Source organism: Pseudorasbora parva, chromosome 9 (genome assembly GCF_024679245.1).
Source record: "Pseudorasbora parva isolate DD20220531a chromosome 9, ASM2467924v1, whole genome shotgun sequence".
NCBI classification, from domain to species: Eukaryota; Metazoa; Chordata; class Actinopteri; order Cypriniformes; family Gobionidae; genus Pseudorasbora; species Pseudorasbora parva.
Genome location: NC_090180.1, coordinates 46,440,357 through 46,454,750, shown reverse-complemented (window position 1 = coordinate 46,454,750; position 14,394 = coordinate 46,440,357). Strand labels below are relative to the sequence as shown.

At 39.1% G+C, this 14,394-nt stretch overlaps 1 protein-coding gene across 1 annotated transcript in view; it reads right to left on the bottom strand.

Annotated features, from left to right (window-relative positions):
* Window positions 1-13,853, bottom strand: part of atcayb (ATCAY kinesin light chain interacting caytaxin b) — a 28,165-nt gene extending 14,312 nt beyond the window's left edge. The window contains exons 1-5 of the mRNA XM_067452845.1: window positions 13,265-13,853; window positions 12,020-12,114; window positions 3,813-3,859; window positions 2,675-2,902; window positions 655-804 (exon numbers count right to left, since the gene is read on the bottom strand). Of these exons, the coding sequence (XP_067308946.1) occupies window positions 655-804; window positions 2,675-2,902; window positions 3,813-3,859; window positions 12,020-12,096 (502 nt within the window). The 5' untranslated portion in view covers window positions 12,097-12,114; window positions 13,265-13,853. The remainder of the gene's footprint in view (window positions 1-654; window positions 805-2,674; window positions 2,903-3,812; window positions 3,860-12,019; window positions 12,115-13,264) is intronic.
* Between the last annotated feature and the right edge of the window lie 541 nt (window positions 13,854-14,394).

Here is a 14,394-nt window from a genome sequence, read left to right as displayed (position 1 = left end):
CAAAACACCGCAGGCTCCTCCCCTAGTGGACGTTGTCATGTTTCATATTACCAAATTTATTTGAACTACTTTATACTTTATACTTTTCGTCGGTCCGAGTCTCAAGGTTTCATATTTGGTGACTGTTTTGTGATGGAAATGATATTTGGACAGAAATTTACAGGAAAATGCATTAAAGAAAACAATTAATGGAATGTGGATTAAACCCGGTGGCTATTTTTAGTACTGCACCTAAACCAAATTTTAAGGGAACTTTAATTCTTGTGATATCAACTTCAAATTTGGAACACAACTTGGATAGACACATGGCTTTGATTTGATAGTAATTTTATAGTCAAATGTTTTTGTAAAATATATATTCCATATAAAATAAAAAATATTTAGTACAGTATTTTTCATTTACAGTTAACTTAAACCTCTATAACTTTTTTATAGTTTCATATTTTGAATTGCTTTGATGTCAACAATAATCCGCTGAGTGTTATCTTTAAAACAAGACAACCGTGAGGTTTATATTCCAATGAATTCTTGAATTACAGCCATTTAAGTTTGGATGGTGCATTTTCATATCTATTTTCAAAAAGGGAGGTGACAGAATTTTCATTTTGGGGTGAAATAACCCTTTAAAGTGTGTGTTCAGGTGTTCAGACTGACCTCCGTGTGTGACGACGCGCAGGTACGGCCTGATGACCTGCATGTCTATCCTGTGCTCCTGATCCCCGATGATCACCGTCCTCCACAGACGGCCCGCCCCGTCTCCGCCTTCAGCCCCCGAACCCTTCGCACTGGCCACTGGAGTGTCATCTGCAACACACAGAGTCTCCTGAGCAGTGTTGGGTAAGTTACTCTAAAAAATACAAAACATCATTACACCCAACACTGCTCCTGAGCCAGGAAAGAGCAACAGCTGAGCAAATATCAAGTCGGATTGAGAAAGCCAATTTACTGAAATGCTATTTAAACGTATTAATATTCTTATTCAGAGACTACATTTTTTGACTGATGCCAAATCGTGCTAGCAGCACTTTAAATAATGCTAACAAAATGCTAAATCATGCTAGCAGCACTTTAAATAATGCTAACAACATACTAAATCATGATAGCAGCACTTTAAAGGGGGGGGTGAAATGCTGTTTCATGCATACTGAGCTTTTTACACTGTTAAAGACTTGGATTCCCATCCTAAACATAGACAAAGTTTCAAAAACTAATGTTGGACGTTTGATGGAGTATTTCTGTGTTAAAAATACTCCTTCCGGTTTCTCACAAGTTTCTCGCAAGTTTTTTTTGAGTATGGGTCTACTTGACGTTAAATAGATCGGAAGGTCCTTGTATGGGCTGTACGGGCTCTTCTCCCGGTAGGGCGCGCGCGCGCGTGACTAGAGGGAGAGAGAGGAAATGCACGCCGTAAACAGTCTCTCAGGTGCAGATCCAGTCGTCCGTGAACACTTATGTCGTGCCGCGCTCCACTTTATTCCTATGGGTGACGTCGAGCGACTTCAACGCTTCAGCACAGCATTCTGGGAAGGCAGCGCAGCATTTGAACCGATTTGAACGCAGAAGTTACGGGAAGCTTCAAGGCATCGCTTCAGTCGCGTCGCAAAGTGGATTTCCACGGTCACTGCTGTCACAGGACTTCACCAAATCATACCAAAGAAGTGTGTTTTTGACAGAGCGGTCCTGCTTTGGAAGCAGCCGGTGAGTAAATCAACTTCAAATGTCTCTGCTATTGGCTACCGTCGCATGAGTAAACATCAGTAAACGATACGATCGCGTGCTTCATCATTCAAATGCGCTAACGGTTACTCCATTGTTGTTCTCTGTATAACGTTACACTATTCTGACTCTGACGTGCAAAACCGTTTTGCTTGCTACCTCTAAGGTCTAGTCACATACAATAGTCCATAAACCGAATCATGTCCTCATAAACTGCGCGTAAAGACACACAGAGGCCCCTAATTACAGTACATACCACAGAGACGGACGTCCTGATATTGCCGTTTCTCCTGTTCAATTTATTTCTGCCTCAGATTTGATTGTGGATCATTATCTGTATTAGCTGAGATAGCCATTGGGTTTCTCCACGCTTGAGGACATCACCGCTTTGTGCACATTCGTCATTCTTTAGCTCCGCCCACACGATACGCCTCCAGGCGCTCGGTTTTTTCCGGGAAGACTCGGTACAGCCCATATTTCTTTTATAAATATGATAAAACTAAAGACTTTTCGGAGATATGAAGGATGCAAAACTACTCTATAGGTACTCAAGATTGACATGAGATTGACTGAAACTGAGTGTTTCACCCCCCCTTTAAATAACGCTAACAACATACATCATGATATCAGCACTTTAAATAATGATAACAACATGTTAAATCATACTAGCAGCACTTTAAATAATTCTAACAACATGCTAAATCATGATAGCAGCACTTTAAATAATGCTAACAACATGATAAATCATACTAGCAGCACTTTAAATAATGCTAACAACATGATAAATCATGCTAGCAAAGTGTTAGCAATGTGTTAAATCTAGCTAGCAAAATAAGTCATGCTAGCAAACATGCTAATCATGCTAAAAACATCCAAACTTTCTGGTCAGTCTTCAGAGTCTGTCTTGATGAACTTAAAAAAAAATCTAGTTTGCATTTGATTTGTCAAACTAACGGACCTTCCCATTCCAGCTCGTTGCCATTGTTGAGGGAGCCGAGAGAGTCATCATCCGGCGTGTCGATATCATCCACGTTTATGTCCAGGTCATCTGGTGTTTCCAGGAAGTCGTCAGAAAGGACTGAACCTTCGCTTTTGTCCAGCGACAGATTCATATCTGGAGCGACCAGCGTGCGACGCTTTTGTCGGACAGACTCCAGATGATTAGCCGTCAGAGCGCCATGATGCGCTGCAGAGAAACACAAACACATTAATACAAGAAGAAGCATTCAGACACCAGACAGAACGTTTGGCTCTCATTTCTTGTATTTCTTATGTACAGTATAGGATTTGTTTAAAATGGATAATTTATGGGAGTGGGATTATTTAACGGTCCCGTTCTTCGCGATTCCATCTTTCAAACTTTAGTTAGTGTGTAATGTTGCTGTTAGAGCATAAATAATACCTGTAAAATGATAAAGCTCAAAGTTCAATGCCAAGCAAGATATTTTATTTAACAGAAGTTCCCTTTCAAAGCCGACAGCGAGCGGCCGGTTTGGACTACACCGCTGCACTTCCTGCTGTAGTGACGTCACTAGAACCGTTTGTTGACTAAAGCTCCACCCACAAGAACACGCAAAATAGGGGGCGTGGTCTCGTTGCTCTCCCACGTGGAGAAGAGCGCGCATTCAGCGCTCGCATCGCCCCGTTATGGTAAGAGGCGGGACCTTTTCGGGCAAAGTGCGCTAAGCTGCTGTCCAATCACAACACGGGAAGCGCTGGCCCAATCAGAACTCGTTACGTGTTTCTGAAGGAGGGACTTCATAGAACAAGGAAATCATCAGCTCGTTTTTAGGACGGAGGAAACACCGCTGTACAGATAAGTACATTGTGTGAAAAATACTGTGCTTTTTTACACGCGAAACATGAACTCATGTTATATTGCACACTGTAAACATAATCAAAGCTTCTAAAACATGCGGAGAATGGGACCTTTAAGGGTTACATTGCAATTTTTGTATTTATTTTGTTAACTAATTATCTTTTAACTTGGTCAGTTCTTCATCTAATCTAATCGAGTAAATGCTGTGGATTATCTTTCTCAAGTACAGCTTTTTGTATGCAATTATCAATGTAAAAACACATGGATGAGAACTTACAAGTGTTGTCAGTGAGTCCGTCTAAATCACCGTCTTCAGGAAGAGGCCTGTAAATGAACCCAGAGACATTATACAGATGACCACAACACTAAAATACACACAATAACTCTGTCATTAACAGAGGAACTTCATAAATTCACAATAATGAGACAAGTGAACCACAATGATAATTGGGTGTTGGGTTAGACCAAAACTGTAAGGCCTAGAGCAGGGGTGTCCAACCCTGGTTCTGGAGAGCTACCTTCCAGCAGATTTTAGCTTTAACCTGAATTAAACACACCTGAACCCGCTAATCATGGTGCTCAATGTGCTAGATAATTACAGACAGGTGTGTTGGAGCAGTGTTGGAACTGAAATCTGCAGGATGGTAGCTCTCCAGGAGCAGGGTTGGACACCCCTGGCCTAGAAACTTGAAATTTGGTCAGATGGTAGGTCTCAATTTGGGGGGAGACTGACATGATAGATATCACCCAATCAGCCAATAGGGGGCTCTACAGCAATTCAAAATCACTCTTAACTCTCAAGCTTTGCCATAGACTTAAGTGTCTTCTATTTTTTCAACATGTCTGTTTTATAGCAAATTTATACACCGTATTTAGCAACAGGATTTGAAGACTTATATCTGTTTTACTGCTTTTTATATTTGTATTGTTCTCTGTAATATTTTTTATGTTTTTAGCAGACAATTTTAGGATCTGTCCAGGGAAAACAGATGAAAAATAGCCTTTTGGCTAACTCTGGTGCATTTACAGCAATGTCAATTAATGTACACTGTCCCTGTCAAATAAATAAATAAATAATAAATAAATAAATAAATAAATAAATAAATAGGAATCCATGGCTCAAGATCGACAAATGTATATCAGTTCATTAGTAGCGACTCCAAGAACTAATGTGGGTGAGTCAAACAAAAGGAGACATGAAAAAAAGTGCACTGTTGGTCTCCATGAACGTAATAACCGGCTTGCTATAACAGCAACCTGTCCTCCAAAAAAATACGACTCTATAGGTCTTTTTTCAAGCACCTATACTTTTTCAAGCGTCGTTTTTCAAGCACCTTATTACGACCAATATTTCCGTTTTAATGTCATGCGCCCTCTAGCTGGCGTAAAAATAACGACAGTGTCGTGTTAGGTCTGACGTCATGAAATGACGTATGACTGTCGTTACCAACCAAAATGCGTGTTCATTTTAATGCAATGTCTGGACTTTTTACCACCATTGGTCATATTTCCATTTAGCAAAAATATTTTTTGTAATTTACAACTACACCCACCCCATCCCTAAACCTACCCAGTGATTTAAAGTGCATACACACTTTGTGAGCACATTGTTGATGTATAGTGCAATGCTTTACCAACTGAGCTATGCAAAACCTGAAATATTAAGATGATAAAAGGGAAAAATGCTTTCAAATGAAAGTGCTCTACTGTCAATACGAGCACAACTTTAGAAAACGATCCTGTGCGTCGTATTTAATTAATTAAAATATTGTCGATAGGGGCGCAAATTTAGTAAACGCTCCTATGGGTCGTATTTCAAGGAAGTGACAAACGACCTATATAGGCGTATTGGTTGGAGGACATGTGGCAACACAGGGTCATTTAGAAAATGGGTGTTGCAAACTGCACACGAAGGCCTTTAACTCCTAAACGAAAACTCGAAACTTCACAAAAATAGGTGAGCACATGCGACATGATTTTAAACAAGTATGCAAACTTTTAGATCAGATTATAGGTAGCAGTATAACTGTTAAAAAGGTGTAAAAACCATTCATTTCCTTTGGTAAATTGCCTGTACTGGCTGTAAATACAGTCTTTTCCATCTGATCTAAGTGGTTACATGCTTGTTAAGTAACAAATAATATATTTTTACCACACGAGTCCTAAAAAGTGAAGCCATCGTCTTGATCGGCCCCAGGTATAGGTCATAAACTCCGCCCTCTCCGTGAAATGTAATGGGGCATCGACACACTAAACAATCAAATCACACATCAGATGAATTTTTCCCAAAGATAGTTTCTGTAATTTTAGGCTGTTTTTACCACGCTGATGTTAGTTCAAGTGTTCAGTCTTTAATAAGTTTGGTTTTAGTTATTTGATGCTTTATAAATGGGGGTGTGACGTTATGATTGACAGCTGAGATTGACAGCTTCTCTGAGCAATGTCATCACCGAGGCACTAACAGACATTAATCGGGAGGAGATTGGAGCTTTAACTTTAAAGAGGGGGTGAAATGCTGTTTCATGCATACTGAGCTTTTTACACCTTTAAAGACTTGGATTCCCATCCTAAACATAAACAAAGTTTCAAAAACTAATGTTGGACGTTTGATGGAGTATTTCTGTGTTAAAAATACTCCTTCCGGTTTCTCACAAGTTTCGGCGAGTTTTTTTCGAGTATGGGTCGGCTTGACGTTAATAGAGCGGAAGGTCCTTGTATGGGCCGTACGGGCTCTTCTCCCGGTAGGGTGCGCGCGCGCGTGACTAGAGGGAGAGAGGAAATGCACGCTGTAAACAGTCTCTTAGGTGCAGATCCAGTCGTCCGTGAACACTTATGACGCGCCGCGCTCCACTTTATTCCTATGGGTGACGTCGAGCGACTTCCAACGCTTCAGCACAGCATTCCGGGAAGGCAGCGCTGCATTTGAACCGATTTGAACGCAGAAATGACAGGAAGCTTCACAACATCGCTTCAGTCGCGTCGCAAAGTGGATTTCCACGGTCACTGCTGTCACAGGACTTCACCAAATCATACCAAAGAAGTGTGTTTTTGACAGAGCGGTCCTGCTTTGGAAGATGCCGGTGAGTAAATCAACTTCAAATGTCTCTGCTATTGGCTACCGTCCCATGAGTAAACATCAGTAAACGATACGATCGCGTGCTTCATCATTCAAATGCGCTAACGGTTACTCCATTGTTGTTCTGTATAACGTTACACTATTCTGACTCTGACGTGCAAAACCGTTTTGCTTGCTACCTCTAAGGTCTAGTCACATACAATAGTCCATAAACCGAATCATGTCCTCATAAACTGCACACAAAGGCCCCTAAATACAGTCCATACCACAGAGACGGACGTCCTGCTGTTGCCGTTTCTCCTGTTCAATTTATTTCTCCCTCAGATTTGATTGTGGATCATTATCTGTATTAGCTGAGATAGATGGGTTTCTCCACGCTTGAGGACGTCACCGCTTTGCGTTTGCGCGCTCGTCATTCTTTAGCTCCGCCCACACGATACGCCTCCAGGCGCTCGGTTTTTTCCGGAAAGACTCGGTACAGCCCATATTTCTTTTATAAATATGATAAAACTAAAGACTTTTCGGAGATATGAAGGATGCAATACTACTCTATAGGTACTCAAGATTGACATGAGATTGACTGAAACTGAGTGTTTCACCCCCCCTTTAATTTCTACCTTTCCACAACTGTTTATTTCACAAAAAGTTATTGATTAGGGGAGAGTGGGCGGGGCCTTGACTGCAGATTAGAGACCCAAGATGTCAGAGCCATATTTGAACACTGGCGGCTTCACTTACATCAACGGAAGAGAGAGTAAAGGCCATCTTTTTACATTCTGTGGCTTAAAGGCCTTAAACGCCAAAATTGATGCTCGCAGCTATATTTATTATTATTATTAGGGTGGCGATTGTGAAGGTGTTCTAGGTGTTTTTAAGTGGTTGCTTGTCATCTGAAAAGTGTCATGCATCCTCAATTCTCTGAAAAATGAACACAGTAACAAACTACAACCTCAAGTTTAACAACTGATCATGATCATTATTTAAAGTTGGTTTCAGCTCACACAAAGGTCACTGGTAAACCGCACACATAAATGATGAATCCACATGACATGAACAATAGAGGTTTGTGTTTCACCAGGAGTAAAGGCAACATTTATCCCGTCTCTCTGGCGTGTTTGCGCATCCCAGAATGGAATGGGTGGTAGTCTAGCTGACAAACTACATTCAACACCGGATCTCTGAACAAACCCACACTGTGTGTAATTACCCAGCAGTCTGTGCAGTGTCAGGGGACGTGCTGTTTAATAAGAGAGTGCAGAAGAAGAAATAATGAGGGGCACAGAACTGAGCGATAAGAGACTCTCTGCTGCACTGATAATCTGTGTAAATGATCATCACGGGTAGTATTGTAGTTCTGCATTAGATATGAGCAGGCATTTACTCACATCACTTGCACAAAAACAGATTCAATATTCCTCAAAATGTATAACAACAGCGAATACGCAATAATTCAATTTGTTAAATTATACAAATATACTTTATGGATTTAGTCTCACTTTATTAACTAATGACTTTGCTGCTCAGCTTTGATGACCCAATTCGATCATACAAATAAGCAAAAATAACTGTAAATAAAAAACTCTACTGTACAGACATGAATTTTCTTCTACCTGAGGCTTATTCAATTCACTTTTGGTGTGAAAAAGAGCTTTACATTTGCCAAAAAATAACCTTTGGTTTTTTTGCTATTAAAAACAAACATGCAAGCACAGAAATAATGCAAAAGTAACGCAACACATTACTTTCCATAAAAAGTAACTAAGTAACTAGTAACCTCACGTTACAATGCGATACATATCACGATACTGAACTCACGATACGATATTATTGTGATACTCCAAGACATAAGGTAAAAGGTTAATATACTGTTGATTAAAATGCTAAACAACGATGACACCAGAATACAAATATTCATGATTCTGAAGCTGAAAATACAGAACTATTTTAGACGAATATGCTTGGACTCGCTTGGACACTGACTAGAGATATTTAAAATAATGTAGGCTAATTTTACTGGTAATAACATAAGACCCAAAAATGAATTCCCCTATTGCTTTATTATACAATATATTCAACATTATAGTAGTTTTACGTCGGACTGACACTAAATTTAAATTTTTCCCTCACAGTAATTTTCATTTTGCATGAAGTATACACAATATATTATTTTTTATTCAACAATCAGTCCTGAAAAACTATGAGAATATATTGAAATATATACCTTTAAAAAAAATTCTTTGAAAATCCCATTACACTTTCCCTGAATATTTAAATGCCATGCAATTTTAAAATCCATTTTTATTTTATTTTTAGTAGCCTAAACACATTAAGTATAAATATGCAAAAAAAACCTGCCTTAGCTTCATAGCAAAACATACTGTAATTACATGTTGAGACCATTGCTGTAACGCATTATGGTCACACTTCAGATTAGGGTCAGATTCTCACTATTAACTAATCCTTTAACCTCAATAAACTCATAATTACCACTTATTAACAGTTAGTAAAGTTTAAGTATTGGGTGGATTAAGGGATGTAGAATATGATCATGCAGAATAAAGAATGAATATGTGCTTCATAAGTACTAATAAAAAGGAAAATATCCTAGTAATATGCATGATAATAAGCAAACTAGTTCATAGTGAGAATTGGACCCTATAAACTAAAGTGTTATCTGCATTTCTTTTAAAATTAACTTTCCTCACACAGTGTTTAAAAGCGTGACACTAATATAAAGTATACTATTATTTGCACATGCACCATATAGGATATTATTGCTTAAAAATGCCTTTTAAATATGGTATATGAAATGGAAATCCTCCCTTCACTGAAAGCAAAAGCAAAAGCTAGCTGTTATTTTAACTTATTACACGGCTCTGTGAAATACTTGATTCTGATTGGTCAATCACGCATTCCAGCGGTATGTTATTTCCAAATCACCCGCTCATCCGGGTACTACGAGTTATCTTGACCGGTACTACTTCTATGCTTAACGCTGGCGCCATCTTGTGGCTTAAACAGCCGTGGGTTACAATGGAAGACTTCAAGTCAGGTTTCCTTTATAACGTTTTTAATTAGGATATTTTTCTTACACAAACGCATCGATTGGAATCAGAAGGCTCTATTAACCCATCGGAGTCGTGTGGAGCACGTTATTTGACGGACAGCTGCATTTATTATGGACTTCAAACACAACTACAACTGCTGCTTGGATTAACGTTAGCCTGGACTTTTTAAATATAACTCCGATTGTATTTGTCTGACAGAAGAATGTCATATACACCTATGATAACTTGAGGGTGAGTAAATCATAGGCTTGGTTTCATTTTTGGGTGAACTAACCCTTTCAGCATTCATTTTCAACATTTAGCAGCAATAGATAAAGGCTTAAAGCAGGTTGGAACTGTTTTTCTTCGCGGAAGCTTTGCATAAGAGCTAATATAATATTTATTCTCAAGACAATATTTTGTGTCTAATTTATTTGAGACTAGTAGCCGTGTAATAAGCGGGATAATGTACACCCAGCCGGTTGTTATCGCAGAATAAACCCATTACGTGTACATTATCCCTTACTGATCTAAGCCTTAAAGTAACCTTTTATAATCTAATAAAATCAGAATGATCACATTTGCATTCACATTTCTGCATTTGGCAGATATTTTTATTCAAAATGACTACACTGCATTCAAGGTCAGTTTATCAGTTCATGCATTGGTTGGGAATCGAACCCATGACCTTGACTCGCACCAAACCAGTTACCACGTGAAGCATTTGTTTAGTTTAACTGACACCACATTTTTATAGTGCACCATCATATAAATCTAAAAAGACTATGATATTTTTCAGATATCATCACTGTACCATGGTGAATTAGGTTTATTTAATCAGAAATTGTGAGTAAAAGCTTGTAATGTAAAAATATCAAAAAAAAGCTAAAGCATAATAAGGTTCATCAGAGAAAAGTTTAAATAGCCGTTTTGTTCAGCTTGGTTTTATAAGATAATATGCTCTAGTACACTCCCATAATCAATTATTCAGAACCCTCTGTCTTTTACTACCCTCATTGTCATGGCAACACTGCGACCTCATATTTGCCCATAAATGGTAATGCATTATGATGTAAAGGGGGTGTGTCTGCTCTTCATGCCACCATGTACTGTATATTGACCCACATGCATCGCACCAAACACTTGAACTGCTCATCTTGGACTGATTATGTCATTATTCACCTTCATTTCTCCTTCACGTGTAGCTAGATAACATGCACTCAGCACTACATAGTCTGTAGGGCACATTATTGATCAGAAATCAAAGACGTCTGCAATGTGGATGATTATAACTGATGCATAACAAGCCCTATGGGTACCATACATGTGCACGGGTTTACAATAACACGTCTGGGCTCGCAGTGTCTCCTGACTGCTCTGATAATACATGACTCCAATGCCTCTAAAATCATTATAAATATGATCAATATATAGATCAATAGCAGTACCCTTTGTGCAATATAATAATATTGTAAGGTACGGAAGAGAATACATACAGTAAGTCACTGGATATGTTCAGAACAGAATGCTAAAAGATTGTGTAGTATATATAGATATACATTACAATTTGTTTTTCCAAAGCTGTAAATAAAACAACGATTTTATAGGAAAAAATGCGTTAAAAACCCCTCAAAATTTCACGTTTCATTCAATGTGTGGCTGCAATCCACAAGATCTATGCAAAAATGCTGTCATTTCAAGCTCACTGCAAAAAAAAAGCTTTTCTTATTTAGTATTTTTGTCTCGTTTGTCTCGTTCAAAATATCTAAAAATTCTTACATTAAGCATTTACTAGACAAGTTAAAAAATTATTGTCTTGTTTTGGGAAAAATAACTCAAAATGAAGAGAGGTTTTGCTTAAAATACGCAAAATAATCTGCCAGTGGGGTTAAAAAAAAAAAATCTTAATTCAAACAGAAAACAAGATTATCTTTCTTACCCCATTGGCAGATTATTTATCTTAATTTAAGCAAAACCTCTCTTCATTTTGAGTTATTTTTCCCAAAACAAGACAATTACTTTTGCTTGTCTAGTAAATGTTTCTTATAAGAATCTTTAGATGTTTAGATTAGAAACAAGACAAAAATACTAAGAAAGAAAATAATTTGTGACTGTGCATGTCAAACCAGACCCATTGCATTATGGGATACAGTATCTCATGCAGTGTGCTCTGCTGTAAACCGCACATTTATTAAATGTTGAAGGTCATTGTAGTATTCTCTGCACACAGTAGATTCACATTCTGTGCACAGGTATGCAAACTGTAGACAGTGTGACTAGTATGGTACTGACACCAAATCAATGCTTAATGTTTACTCTAGAGCGGCTGAAGGATTGTCAAACAGCAGCTGAAGGTCTTACCGTGGGAAATCATCGTCTTGCCACTCATCTTTTACCTCCATGTTCTCCATGCGTAAAGTGGCTTCAGTGGTTCCCATCCTCTGTCCCCGATTACACTGATTAACACAATCAATCGCAGAAGAGTAACACATTTAGAAGAGGTTATATGGACAAACATGATTTGTCATTGACAACATCAAGTCTCTCCCTGTCAGAGGTTTAAATTCAACATGAAATCCACATTGACTCTACTTTCCTAACACGTGTTCGTAGTCTCATTATATGATTCATCAGTACACGTCAGGATTATTATAGTTCAACATTTAAAACCATAACATTTCCATTACTACAAACAGACAAAACGACAGACAGGCAGACAAGACAAATAAAACGACCAACTGACAGACAGACAGACCAACAGACAGGCAAAAACTGACCAACATACAGACAGACAGACAGACCAACACAGACAGACAGACTGACAGACAGACAGACCAACAGACAGACAGACTTACAGACTGACAGACAGACAGACAGACCAACAGACAGTCAGACAGACCAACAGACAGACAGACAAACAGACTGACAGACCAACACAGACAGACAGACCAACAGACTGACAGACAGACAGATAGATAGACTGATTGAAAGACAGACAGACAGACAGATCAAAACTGACAGACCAACAGACTGACAGACCGAGAGACAGACTGACAGACCAACAGATTGACAGACCAACAGACAGACAGACCAACAGACCGACAGACTTACAGACTAACAGACAGACAGACCGACAGACTTACAGACCAACAGATAGACAGACCAACAGACTGACTGACAGAACAACAGACTGACAGACAGACTGACCAACAGACAGACAGAGACAGACAGACCAACAGACTGACTGACAGACTAACAGACAGAAAGACCAACAGACAAACAGACTGAAAGACAGACCGACTGACAGACAGACCAACAGACAGACAGACTGACAGAGAGACAGACAGATAGATAGATAGATAGATAGATAGATAGATAGATAGATAGATAGATAGATAGATAGATAGATAGACCTGTAATCTTTCATCAATATATAATAGCTTACTGCAGATCTGAAACAGGTGTACTTGTGTATCACCTGTTTAACCCTTTCCCTCCAACCACCTGTCAGCATCCAATCAATTCCTCATGGGGAAAAATCTAAAGTGTTTCTCATTGATGTCCTGTTTACTCAGACATATGTCACATTATGAAAATAATACTTACAGCAGAAGAGTTTTTTTCTCTGCAGGACTTGAGGTCTCTGTGTGTTGATATCTCAGCTCTCGATCAAATCCATAATGCTTATCTTAGATGAGGATGTTGAAATCTGCCTCTCAGTGTGTGTGTCAGTGCAGAGGGTGTGTGTAGGGGTGAAGCCGGTTCTCCTCGGACAAAGAGAGGGCGGGAGGAGGATTTCAGGACCGTCCCCAAAAGAAGAAGCTCTCAGTATCTTAGCACTGCCATTATTATCCAGAACTGATGACATATATGTTCCTGCTGTGCAGCTGTCGGGTTTTTATTATTCATCCCTGAATGGCAGAAGGAAGACCGCCACATATTCTCGGTCCGGATTACGTAATATCACCTGGAGTCTCCGCCCCTGCTTTCTGTCGTTTTGTATCGTTCCCTGGAAAAGCATTTATTTCCCTCCGTTGTGAATTGAGATTCTTTCCCTGTGCTCTTGCTCTATGTGGAACAAGCTGCAAAAGATGGATGTCTCCTCTCTGTTCCCTAGCAACAGCATCCCTGTCTGACACAATCTCTCCTCTGTAAATTCCTCCCTCCTGTCGTTCCCCTCTCTCTCTCTCTCTCTCTCTCTCTCTCTCTCTCTCTCTCTCTCTCTCTCTCTCTCTCTCTCTCTCTCTCTCTCTCTCTCTCTCTCTCTCTCTCACAGCTGCTCAGCGCTCTGGACTGCGACTGTGAACAGAGGCTCATCCCTCTGTCTCCTGGAGCTCTGCGATTGGTGGAGACATTTCCTGCTGCTCTCTGATTGGCTCGGGTTCTGTTTGATGATGTCATCTGTTTAGCACTCAGGAGGCTGGTGTATCACCATGACTCGCAGGCTCTGTACGTGCTGAGCACATGTAATGTGACATTTGCAGTCTATATAGGCCAGAAATTAGTCATGCAATGTTTCTTTTACATAACATAAAAGGAAACAAAAATGCATTAAAAAAAAAATCGACGGCATCAGTTATTTTCATTTTATTGGTAAATTGAATATCAATTAACACAGGCAAATTCACTCTCACAATAAATGGCACAATATTTAATTTTTCCAATTTGATATTGCATAAATTTGAATATTTACCCCCACATTTTTGGAATGAAACATAATAATATATCATCATTAT